We start from the raw sequence: 13494 nt of genomic DNA, 5'->3' as shown, positions 1-13494 counted from the left end.
CGAATTATCGCGTCTCATTGGGACGCGACAATCGATCCCTGAATCGACGCTCTTACTCCACCAGCGGAGGTGGGAGTAAGCGCCGTCGACGGGAAGCCGCGGAGGTCGATTTTGCCACTGTCCTCACAACGGGGTAAGTCGGCTGCGATACGTTGAATTCAGCTACGCTATTCGCGTAGCTGAATTTGCGTATCTTAAATCGACCCCCCCCCCCCCCGTAGTGAAGACCTGCCCTGAGCCAACAGAAAAATTCCTTTGTTGCTGTAAGACGTGTCTACACTAGGGGGCTCTGCTGGTACCGCTATACCGGCAAAGCATTTGTAGTGTAGAAAAGGCCTCAAACAAATAAGGCTTATGTTGGTAAATTACCAAACTAAGCTAAGCCAATTTTAAGCAAGGGTTAAACCAGTTTAACTGAGTCTACATTAGGAGTTTGCACAAGCTGAACTAAATCAAGGTAAGACTTTTCTAAGGGGTAAGAATGTCAAAAGTGCCTAAGTGATTTAGGAGTCTAAGTCCCACTGACTGTCACTTCTCACATCTTTTCTTAAATGAGGGCCAAATTCTGCAGATGCTTACATACTCCAATCACTTTCCATGATGTTGAGTGATCCCCTTGAATGCACATAAAAGTGTTTGTAGGATCAGGGGCGGGGCCATCTATTATCCTATTTCTACAGCATTTTGTCTAATGGGGCCCTGATCGTGACTGGAGCCTCTAGGCAATACAATGCTAACAATAATACATATTATTAATAATATGTATTATTTAAAATGTTATCAATGCTGATACACGCTTTAAAAACCGACATATGTTATTGAACTGGTATATATTTCCTTAAGACTGAATCACGTACAAGTTCAACTACAAATATTTTGCAACTTATTCGAAACTCTTAAAATACAGGATAGTATACTGTATTTTAAAATACTACAGGATAGTAGCATCAGGATAGTAAATGTAAAGAAATTTCTCAGTGATTTGACATACATAGATAGTGCGCACATGTACATACACACATCCTCTTGTCCCTCCGAGGTAGGTCTACACTGTAGCTGGGAGTGTGCAGACACATGCTAGCTCGACTCAAACTAGGATTGTACTCAGGAGACTAGCCTGAGCCACCACCAATGTTGCAATATCCATGCTGCTGAGCAGGGGTGAAAGTGAGCTGGTACGGGCCAGTACTCCGTACCGGTAAGAACCCGCACTGGCCCAGACCCAGCCCACACTGCAGCAGCGCTTTAATGCTTTAATGTGGCTGCGCCCCCCAGTTGGCAGGGCCGCCAACGGGGGGGGCAGGGGGGAGAGCAGCAACGTTAAAGCGCTGCTGCAGCAAAGGACCCTGCAGCGCTTTAATGTCCCTGCCCCTTTTGCCTCCCCTTGCCGCTGACGGCCGGGGGGGGAGGGGGGGGGTGTGCAAAGGGAGTAGCTGCCCTGTGGCCAGCGATTTAAAAGGGCCTGGGGCTCCGGACACCGCTGCCACTACTGCAGCAGCGGCGTCCGGAGCTCCGGCCCTTTAAATCAACACAGGAGCCCCGGGCAGCGCCCCTTCCACCCGAGGGCCCTCCCCCGTACTGGTAAGTGTCCTCAGTTACTTTCACCCCTGCTGCTGAGCAGAGCTAGCATGATCTATCTACCTGGGCTGGGAGGCATGCTCCCAGCTGCAATGAAGACATACCTTAAGCATTCCAGCTGGCAGCCTGAAAAACGTCAGTGTTTAAATTAAACCAAACTGTATGTCTTATCTGTCATTGTCTAATTTCATCTTACGAGAATGATCCATGGTTGCAGAGCAGAGGCCTGGGACTCAGTTCCACTACACCATGTATTATCTCATTCCTGAAATGAATCCCACTACAGCAGGGGTGACCTCACACTGCTACTGCCAAATCTACGGTCAATGCTGGCAGCCGGGCATACATTACAACCGCATGGACCATCACACTGAACATTTAAAGCAGGACATGAGAAAGCAGCCAGCCAGAAGGCTTGGATTGGTCGGACAATAGTTGTTCAGGAAACCTGGGTTCAGGTCCCATTTTGAGGCTTTTGCAGCTTCATCGGCCAGAGAGAACCACGTGGCCTGGGAAGAGTGAATGAGTTATGATGGAAATTGAGACAAAAAACAAGAGTGAGAATGCCCTGCAAGTGGCAAAATGCTCTTTGTGGACCAAGAGAAATGGGCAAAAAAGCCAGGACCAGGCAGCAAAGACAGAAAGGATTGTTGCAATGTCTAGAGCAGGAGATTAGAAGTCAGGGTTCCTTGGGTCTAACCCCATCTCCCTAATCGAGCAGAGCAAACAGGAACGGAGCTGTGAACTACCATGCTCAAGGTCAAAATGCAGAACCAAAGGAACCAGAATATCACAACCGACATGATGAACTGGCCCCTGGGAAACACAACGGGCTTCCAAAAAAGATTCTAAACCTCTCCCCAGATCCTGGTGTTGTTTCTGTTTGAATGGTTCCCTCTTCAATGAGCAGGAGGTAACAATGATTTACCTTTAGTAAAAAGCCAACAAATGGAGCTCTCTGACATGCAAATTCCATTATACACTATTAATTTTTTTGTATGACATTAGCAACTGGAGGCCCTGACCATTATTAGGGATATATTGTTCTAGGTATCTTGTGAACACATCATAAAAGATTGTAAGATTCATAGATTCCAAGGCCAGAAGGGAACATTGTGATTATCCACTCCGGCCTCCTGAATACCACAGGGGAGGGATTAGCTAAATAACGAAGACAAAGATGGTGGGGGAGGGGTTGCATCATATAAGCAGAGTAATCAGGGTGATGGATGGCAGCCATGATGACACAACTATACTTAGGAGTTCATACTTACCCTTACAACTACCACTTGCACAGAAACGTGCTCAGGAAGACGGATGGGAGCCCGGAAATGCATAGCCAAAGCTACCAGAAGGTGGAGAATGGAAATTAGATTCTTGCCATGGATTGCTGAAGTAAAAAACACAAGTCGAAAACAGATTTTAAATAACCAGCCTTTTGAGGGGTGGCAAAAAAGGTTGAAAAACTGTATTGGTTAGCAAGGCAACACTTTAGTCCTGTCACATAATGATCTCAAAACAATTTTACAAACATTAAGAATTCAATTAATCTGTGTCCGCTGGATAAATATTATCCCCACTTTACAGATATGGTAACAGAGGGGAACCGATTGTCTAAAGACACAAAACAAGTCAAAAGTAGAGCCAAGTATTGAAACCAGACCAGTGTCCAGATCATCCCTCTCCTCAGGGAAGAGTAAAGGACCTGAGGGAGCATATTACATGTACTAACCGCGTACAGTAGTAGTTTAGGTGTACGCATAGCCTCAGAACTACAGCTGACTGTATCAACAAAGTAGTGCATATTCATAAAAGTCTCCACAGAAGTACAGAATTGCATTGGCTATTAAAGTGAATTAGCACATCTCCTCGAGCAAGTTCAGATATGCTCAATTGTATCAAATCAGACCTATACTTGAAAATGCCCACCCTGAATACATCTGTAGCAAAATTACACAGGCTATGGTGTACCTGCTTATAAGACACATTAAGATGGTTCACTCCCTGGGTGGAAACACATCATAAATTCTTTTGTAGATAAAGCACTTTAAAGGGATGTTCTTTCTGCTTACTCCATCAGAAATAGTGTCTCTAAACAGGTTTCAGAGTGGTAGCCGTGTTAGTCTGTATCAGCAAAAACAATGAGGAGTCCTTGTTGCTTTACCAAGTGGGGGGTCAGTGCTAATAAGCCAATTCAATTAAGGTTGAAGTGGGCTAGTCTCAACAGTTGACAAGAAGGGAAGAAAAAACACTTTTGTAGTGCTAATGAGTTCAGTGTAATCAAGGTGTCCCATTTCAAACAGTTGATAAGAAGGTGCGAGTATCAGCAGGGGGGAAATTAGTTTTTGTAGTTTTTGCATCTTTTCATATGCTGTGTATTTATACCTCTCTACTGTATTTTCCATTCCATGCATCTGATGAAGTGGGGTTTAGCCCACGAAAGCTTATGCCCAAATAAATTTGTTAGTCTCTAAGGTGCCACAAGGACTCCTTGTTGTTTTTGTCTCTAAACAGGACATCCTAGAATGAATGAATGGGTCCAAGCTCTCAAGTCTGTATCTTGAGAGGCTAACAAGTTTCTCAGATCTATAGAGATTCAGCAAAACAATGTTTTAATGATAATATATGCTTAAAGAAATGACACACTTCAAGAAGTCCATTTATGACATATCCCTCCTCATCTGAAGGAGTTCGAACCAGAACCATAGAGGTAGGAGGATATATGGTATAACCCCAACCTTTTCATGCTATGTATACGGCCTACACATATACATTACTATTAGTAGTCTGTAAAAACACTGCATCACAAAATATGTGATCAAGTTATTGGTTACAAGGATGGATGCTGCATTTCTGAAATGGGCAGCAGAAAATAATTTCCTCTGCATCCATGAACATGACACAGTCTCACTTCAAAGCAGACTTTTTTGCACATGGCACTTACAGTCGACATTCCACTTGATTGTCCACCCATGGGGTCGGAGTAAATCATGGACAGCTTCCAGAACTGTCTGCAGCTTTTGTTTCTGACCAATTTCAGACTGTGTCACTTCTGCCACATTCAGTTTACGGTCAGCCAGCTTTTCTGCATACAAACAAACAAGCAAAGGAGGACTTGTTAGACAAGCATAGGGAAGAGCACAAGACTCCTGGGTTCTAATCCCTAGATCTGTCAGCTTGGACAAGTAACCCACCTGTGAAATGGGAATATTTACCTTCCAAACTTCACAGTGATGTTTTCCAGTAACTTCAGTGTTTGGTAAGACACAGAGATCCTTGGTTGGTAGTATTTTTGAAGTGTTACATAATTTTCACAAGGGTAGAACAAAAATTTAGCCATTGTACCTTCCTTTTTCCTCCCCTATAGTTAAATGAGTTCAACACAATAAGGCCTTGTCTGCACAAGAAAGTTGCACCACTTTGACTAAAGGTCTGATTATTTTAAACTGGTGCAAACGCCGTGTGGACACTCTTATTTTGGTTGAAACCTGAGTTATTTCAGTTTAGCTGAAGTCAATTAAGAGTCGGTTTAAGCTAAATCTAAGGCTATGGCTACACTCGAGAGCTTACAGCAGTTCAGCTGTACCGATGCAGCTGCACCATTGTGAGCTCTCTAATGTAGCTGCACTAAGCCAATGGGAGAGAGCTCTCCATTGACTTAATTAATCCACTTGCAACGAGCAGCAGTAGCTATGTCAGTGGGAGAAGCTCCGCCGACATAGCACTGTCCTCACCGGCACTTAGGTCGGTGTAACTTGTGTCGCTCGGGGGGTGGCTTATTCTCACCCCTGAGCGACATACGTTATACCAACATAATTGATAGTGTAGACATAACCTAAGTAGGCCAACTCTTAAACCAAAGTAAGCATTTACACAGTGGTTTATACTGGTTTAACTAAGTTGGTTTAAAAATAGATTTATATTAAACTGGTATAACTTTCTCACATAGACAAGGCCTAACTTGATTGGTTGGTTGGTTGGTTGGTTTGTTTTTATGTGGGGTTTTATTTAATTTATTTATTTATTTTATTTATTTATTTATTTTACAGTGGACAAGGCACAGCAAGTTTTGGTAAAAATCACAGGTATTCCTAAAATTTGGGATTCCTCAATAGTTCATCTGAACTAGTCCCCCAGAACTACACACTAGTGTTTCTCCTTTCCCCTAAACCCTCTCCCTGTCAAGCCAATGAACTTGGAGTTGAGCTGCCTCTATCTACTCTTCCTCAAACTGGTGGGGGCGAGGCAAGGAGACCAAGTTGTCCTCCGATAAGCTGTACAGCAAAAGGTACCTCCTCTTCTCTTCCTCAGGCCCGGGGAAGAATGGCCAGCTCACTACGCTCTTGGGGGTGGAAGCCCAGAGCCTTTACTTCACTTGATACCCAGCTAGAACATGTTTTTTTTTGGGGGGGGGGGAGCCCTACATCCAATAGAAGTGAAATTTTTGTCATACACCTCATTGTTATTGATCACCTTTTAGTGCACAAGTTAGGGATCGGGTGTATTGACAGCCCAGCAAATAGGGATTTTGCTAATCTTTCATGCTGACACTATGTATATCATGGCATCCCAGTGGCACTACTTATCATCTTGATCAAATTCTGCAAAGGAGGCACAGCCTTTAAATAAGTCTGTCACCCATTGGCTAATCTGCCACTCTGGGTGGCTTCAGAATTCTCCAGATGACAAGTTCCTGATTTTCACCAGTCATACGTCCTCTAAGGAATCTGAATTCCGTTATTAAATCTCAGAGCAGCTTTCACATGAATGGAACAATAACAATCAAGCAGTGCACGGGGGTGAAGGAACCTACTTTATGAGCCTCTTGTGCATGCAAAAGGGTGAAATGAAGGGTCAACTTTGCTCACATATTGTGAGACCCCAAGCAAAAGAAGCCCTTCCAGCACCATATACTTCATTGCCTCTTGCTGCGTCACTAGTACAAGAAGACATTTAGCCTCAACAATGCAATGGCTATGGCCAAAGCAGTCAAGAAGCCTTGACTAGAGCACGAGATGGAGCCCAGTTGTAATGACCGTGGTTCTCCTGTGAAGAAGAGGCAGGCCTGCATTGCAGAAGATGGGGGAAAAGGCAACCCGGCAAGGATCCTGCAAACTCGTACATGCATAATTTTACTCACAAGACTTCCCACTGAGTTCAGCAAAGCTATGCACATGCATAAAGTTAAGCACATGTCTAAGCGCTTGTCTACACGTACAGTGCTGCAGCAGTGCAGCCGCACTGCTGTCGCACTTCAGGGAAGAGCTTCTCCCATCGGCATAGTTAATCCACCTCTGAGAGAGGCGGTAGCTTCTCCCATCGACATAGCGCTGTCTACGCCGGGGATTAGGTCGGTACCACTACATCGCCCGAAAGTGTGGATTTTTCACGCCCCTGAGCGACAGTTATACCGATGTAAGTTCGTAATGTAGACCTGGCCTAAGTGTCTGCAGAGTTGTGCCACTGTGCCCTCAATAGAAGGTCACTGATTTGTATAAACTCTCCCTATGATGAACACCCACCTCAGATTATTTAGTACACCGCCACTTGCTGAAGCCACAACGTGTGTAAGGGAAAGCAGAGACCATATTTCTGCCCTTTTATTATCCCTTGCAGCTAGTTGGGAGCCACACACCAGGAATTCCCATAAGCAGAGAATTCCCAGTTTCTCACCGTTGACCGGCGCCAGCTCCCCAGCATGCTGAAACTGACTCCTAGAGAATGGGCAGCACACCACAATTATTCTGAAGTGCTGCCCAAGCAGCACACTTTGTAGGAAGGAGCACCTCAATTAAAAATGGCTGGCTGGGGCACCCAACATGGAGGGAGCCCTGCCAAAACTTTTGATTTATACTGACATGTCTGAATACTTGTTATTCTAAATTGCTGTGGCTGAGGGCCATTGGCTAGGAAGGAATTCTATAGAAACAATATAGTCTATTGAATGCAACCACCGATCCCTAGCCATTCGCGTTTGTGCCAACACTTTCAGCTAAGGGGTATCCCCACCTTCAGTCATAGCCTCACCAGCCAGTGTTTAAAGCTCCTCCATTTTAAGTCAGGCATTCTGCTTCTTGGTGCTCCAGAAAAGTTGATTACAGAAAGCTATCTTTAATAGAAGCAATGGAGTCTGGTCAATTAGGAAACAAAAAAAATTATAACTATTTTATATTAATCTTTGCAGACAATGTTCCTCACCAAAAAAAAAAAAAAAAAAAAGTGTCCATATATGACACGCTGGGAAAAGGATGTGGATAGACAAATTACTCCAGAGGAATAGGGTTTGATGTGGAAAAGAGAACCAGCAACCTCAGTCTGTAGCACTAAAAAAAGAAAAATTCTTTAAAATACTGTTTCAATGGCCTCAACCATACAAACACTTAGGCCAAGTCAAAAAATAGAGAGAGATTGAATCGGGGGAAATGTTGGAGAAACTGTGGCGAAAAAGGAGATTTCATGCATATATGGTGGACATGTCCAGTCATTAGAGAATATTGGGATGCAATTTGTAACCAAATATCACAAATGGTTGGATATTTATTTCCAAATGGATCCTTTGGTAATCCTCCTAGGGCTTCTTAGGGGAAATGGTCACACAAACATTGGTGCTGGAACTAGGGGTGCTGGGGTGCTGCCACACCCCCTGGCTTGAAGTGGTTTCCATCATGTACAGGGTTTACAGTTTGGTTCTATGGCTCTCAGCACCCCCACTATACAAATTGTTCCAGCACCCCTGAAAGGAAATGAAGAATTAATCTCTCATCTGCTAGTAGCTGCTTGGCTATTGGTAGCCTCTCATTGGAAAAAAGAAAAATAGACCAACCATTGAGGAATGGTTCCAAAAAAAAAAAAAATTATATATGGAGGTTGTGGTTATGGAAAAACTGACACACCGATTACGTATCCAGCAAAATAGACAGAGGACAGAGAGACACTTAGATATTGGGTTACTTTTTATTTAGTACTCAAAGTTCACCTGCAAAAAGAAAAAAAGCCCCTAGCACAACTATCCAATTTTTATTTTTTTTAATATTAACATTTGAGAGAGATACCTGGTCTGTTAACTACATGTGCATAGAGATTTCACTCCATCTCATAAAGTCACTAGAAACATAGGTATTGTAATGATGGTCACTCTGTAATATGGTAACGCCCTGTTAGATAGAAAGAGCTGGTGACTATATTCCTGGATAATATCTCTTTACACAAAAGCTAATTGTTGTAATGTTTGTTTTGTTTCTGACATTTACAAGGCAAGGATCTGTAAACTTGTTAAAACTTCCAAAATAAATCGTTTAAAATTTATTTTAAAAGCTCTCCTCCCATTTTATTGAGCGCCCTCAAGCTGTGTTTTGAGGAGTTTTCATTGCACAATAAAGCCATTATTGTTAATCAATGTTTAAAAGATTTTGTGACCATTTACTGGAACACTGTGGGGCTCTTTCTAAGTGGCACATGGGGGAAATTCAGCAAGCAGCATCCATAAAGGCTAATTAAATTAGCATAATTGAAACCCCTCACTCCAGCCCCTCCAGATCACTGACAATGGTCCATGGGTAGTCGCTCTCAATCTGCGGGTCACGAGAATTAAGGAAACTATGAGCCTGTTTCTCTAGCACGTCTCCGATCTTCTACTACTTGAAGCTCTAAGGCTTTGTCTACACTATCACTTAATCTACTGATTGACTGAAGATCCTCTCTCCCCCAAACCCAAGACACGTGTAAGGGCACAGAGTGTGTACCCCACTCATGCCACATTGTACAAAGTTAATTTTTGAAAAAGCATCCACTCTGACCTGAAAGATGAACCATTATAATTGATTAAATGGATTGCTCTCAGCCCAAAGACTTTCAAAAGCGGACACACTAGATCCAACATTAGGCCAGTTTCACTTTGATTGACCAAGATTAGCACGTCTCCTTACCCCCCATTTCATCTATCTGGGATGTTCTCCTGGGTGAGCGGAGTTTAGACATCAGCATGAATCACCCATTCCGGGGAGCAGGATTCTCGTTTATTCCAATCCCTTACCTGGTCACATGAACAGAACAGATGGGCAGAAAGATAGGACAGGCTGATGCTGTGCCTGATGGCTAAAGTGGATGGGCTGAATATTTAACTTTACCAAAGCTGCAGACAGCTAGTCTGTGGGGGGCAACTAGCCATCAAACCAGAGGGGCTGACTTCTTTGCAAAGACCCCCCTTCTGTAGCTTCAACTCACCCAAAAGCTTCTGCAGCACTTGCCCATCATAAAGGTCCTCTTCAAGCTGCTTAACAATGATTCTCTCTTCCACCAGGACATCGTTAATCCAGTCAATTAGAACCTGGGAGAATGGAGATGGGAGGCAAGTGTCTAATCACTGAAGCGTGTTACTTGTATCACAAGCAGCAATCAAAGTAAAGACCAGAAACAGGTAACCCCTGCATGAATAATCATCTTGTATATTTACTTCCAAACAATAGAGAGATCAGGTGGCGAAGAGACGCTTCAACTTTTTTGGAGTCCAGATCTTGCAAGAGTTCTCTCCCTCTCTAGGGCCAGTCAGTAATAGGTGATGAAAATATACAGCTCACTGTCATCTATTATTCCATTCAGGTCCTTTTGCTCCCAAAACACAGGCTTCTACCACTTGAGCTAACTCTCTGTTATAGGCAATTAATACAGTATTGGTCTTTAAAAAGATCTCTAAGCCAGTCACTAGAGGGCAACAGTCACAAAGACCTGAGCACAGCAGAGCAGCAGTACATATACACACTAAACAGTATTTCACAGCTGTTAGGTCATTGGCCAGAAAGGGACGGGTGTTTTACAAAGACAATATGCTCTAGCTCCTACTATGGGCTAAACAGACTCCCTGAAGAATAATCCCAGTCCTTTATCAACCCAAGCAATAAATGGATGAGAAGTCAGGTGACCAGATATCAAGTGTGAAAAATCAGGACACTTTTGGGGGAGAGGGCAGGGGGCAATAGTTGCATATATAAGACAGAGCCCCTAATACTGGAACGTCTGGTGACCTGAATGAGACTTTACATAGTGCACCCGCAGCACAATACAGACAGACAGAGTAGTGTGGAATCAAAATTCTAGCCCACTGAGCCAGTCCGACAGTCACTCTGTACTGTGCCTGACAGGTCCCATATGCTAAATTAGCTTAACTATAAAATCTTGCATGTGGTAACTGAAGCAGGAAGGAACATAAAGAATCTTTTAAAAAGGGAATAATATTAAATTTGTCAGGCCTCAGACATACTCCCCTTAAAAGTAACAGGCAAAACAGTGTCATGCCTTTGTTTAGTTGGCACTAGCATGGGGAAAATGTAGTTCATCACTTGTTTTACTCCAGTTTACTATGTTAAGCTCTATATATAAAAGTACATTTTGCTGAAGTAATGTAATTTTTGTAATAAGAGACCTTGCTTTCTGCTATTAAATTTTTGCTTATAAGTGGAGAGGCAGTATTGCCAACCTCAAGTCTTCAAAAACCATGAGGCAAGGCCCCCAAAAATCATGAGAATGGCTTAAAAATCATAAGGTTTTAAATGTTATATATATGAAATTGTGGATTCCATTGATTTGCTTTCTGATTAGAATCCCCATTTCCACCTTTTCTCCTCAGCCATGAGCATTTGGATCTTACTTTGTTTTTCTATATGAAAGCTGAGATTTTTATATAATCCTGTGATGACGGGAGCTGGGACTTAAAAAAACAAATATTGCGAGATGTGTGACAAAAATCACAAGAGTCAGCAACACTGGGAGAAACAGGCATGTGGGGTGTGCTGATTACAAGGTGTATTTGGCTAATTTATACAAGTTAGTGAGATTCAGCTGTATTAAGCTACCTCACAGCAGCAGAGACAGACACTTAGGACTTTTCTACATGGGGCCAGCAAAGTGCGCCAGAGGGATGTAATTGGTAAAGCACACTAATGTGCTGCACTCTAATTGCCCCATGTAGACACTGCTGGCACGCTCTAAAACAGGGGTGGGCAAACTTTTTGGCCCGAGAGCCACATCGGGGAATAGAAAGTGTATGGCGGGCCATGAATGCTCACAAAATTGGGGTTGGGGTGTCGGAGGGGGTGTGGGCTCTGGGGTGGGGCTGGGGATGAGGAGTTTGGGGTATAGGCAGGTGCTCTGGGCTGGGACGGAGGGGTTCGGACGGCAGGAGGGGGATCAGGGCTGGGGAAGGGGTGCGGGAAGGGGTACAGGTTCTGGCTGGGGTTGCGGGCTCTGGGGTGGGGCTAGGGATGAGAGGTTTGGGGTGCAGGAGAGTGGTCCGGTCTGGGATTAAAGGGTTTGGAGAGCAGGAGGGGGATCAGGGCTGGGGCAGGGGGTTGGGGCGTGGGGAGAGGCTCAGGGGGTGCAGGCTCCAAGTGGCGCTTACTTCAAGCGGCTCCCGGAAGCAGCGGCATGTCCCTTCTCCAGCTCCTACGTGGAGGTACAGCCGGGCGGCTCTGCACGCTGCCCCATCCGCAAGCACTGCCCCTGCAGCTCCCATTGGAGCGCGTAGGAGCTGGAGGGGGGCCATGCCACGGCTTCCGGAAGCTGCTGGTGTGGCCCTGACCCTGCGCCCTGGCTTGAGCGGGGCCGAGCCGCTTGGTGCGGCTCGTGGGCCTGTTTAAAATGGCCCACGGGCCGTAGTTTGCCCACCCCTGCTCTAAAAGGTACCTAGCTCGTATTAACACAAAATAGGTACCTTTTAGGGTGTGCCAGCAGGACCTACATGGGCCTGTTAAAGTGCAGCACATTAGAATGCTTTAAAAAAAAACAAAAAAAAAACACCCTTCTAGGGCGCTTTGCCAGTGCCATGTAGACAAGCTCTTAATATTCATAAATCGCTTTGAGATCCTTATACACGTGCACCTCTAACATGATTCTTAAATGTCTCCATGATACTGTAGAAATGAAGAAGAGCTACAGGGCTAAAAAAAAAAAAAAAAGCACAATTTTTCACAAGTTTCAGCTGGACAACATAGCAAGCCCTTGACTCAGGGTGAACTGAGATAGGTTTGTGGGTATGAACATCACATCTGCCCTTTGCTTTAAGCTGCCTGGAAGGAAAAGAAACTTGGTAATAAAAAGAATGCTCTACAAGTCTTTTTTTTTTTTTTTTTTAATTAAAAATGTTTTGAACAGATTTCCATGAGGCAATAGCAGCAGCTCTTTAATGCTGTGCAAGATATAAGCACACAACTAAAGAGACTCATGTGTAATGTATTTTTCAATGCGGGGGGGCAAGAGGGTGATAGAGTTTAAAGGCATCTGATGACTAAGTGCTCTGCAATAGTTTAGACATTGCTCCTCTGTGTGTTCATAAAGAAGCTACATGTATCTGCTTCGTCATTCACTCCAGCCAAGCCAACATCACTTCCTTAATATATACAATAAAGTACCCATCCTCTCCTTCTTTGGGCACCGCATGTCGTAGCCCTTCAGTGATCTCTTCTCAGGCCGTGTCTTGATAGGGGCACCAACCCCTCCGTTCTTCTCCTCGACATTTAGACTGAGATTTTCGAAAGAGCCTAAGGGAGTTAGGCACTCACATCCTCTCATATTTCAACGCGAACTAGGTGCCCTACTCCCTTACACTCCTGTGACAATCCCAGCCATTGTCAGCTGGCCAAAGATTACACCCAGTCAGGGCAGAGTAAGTGGGGGTGTAACCTGCGTAGAACAGTTTGGAAGGCATTACTCAATAGGGCAGAGCACATGACCAGAGCAGCCCTTGCAGATTAGGTCAGGGAACTCCAGCCTACTAACTTATAGCCCCCTTCTGGGGGCAGCAGGGCAGTACAGACTCATTGGTAAGGGGGAGAATGAGGTTACAGTATTTTTTTAGGGTAGGAAGAGACCATTACAGTGAAAGGAAGAAAAGAAGGAAATGGGGGTTGGGGTGGGAGAGAAAGA

At 44.3% G+C, this 13494-nt stretch overlaps 1 protein-coding gene across 1 annotated transcript in view; it reads right to left on the bottom strand.

Annotated features, from left to right (window-relative positions):
* PARVB (parvin beta) overlaps positions 1-13494 on the bottom strand; it is an 81211-nt gene that overhangs the window by 35264 nt on the left and 32453 nt on the right. The window contains exons 4-6 of the mRNA XM_065423564.1: positions 9802-9904; positions 4523-4663; positions 2853-2968 (exon numbers count right to left, since the gene is read on the bottom strand). Coding sequence (XP_065279636.1) covers positions 2853-2968; positions 4523-4663; positions 9802-9904 — 360 coding nt within the window. The remainder of the gene's footprint in view (positions 1-2852; positions 2969-4522; positions 4664-9801; positions 9905-13494) is intronic.

Source organism: Emys orbicularis, chromosome 1, assembly GCF_028017835.1.
Source record: "Emys orbicularis isolate rEmyOrb1 chromosome 1, rEmyOrb1.hap1, whole genome shotgun sequence".
In the NCBI taxonomy this organism is placed as follows: Eukaryota; Metazoa; Chordata; order Testudines; family Emydidae; genus Emys; species Emys orbicularis.
The sequence above is the reverse complement of the archived record's forward strand: the minus strand, read 5'-3'. Positions and strand labels throughout refer to the sequence as shown.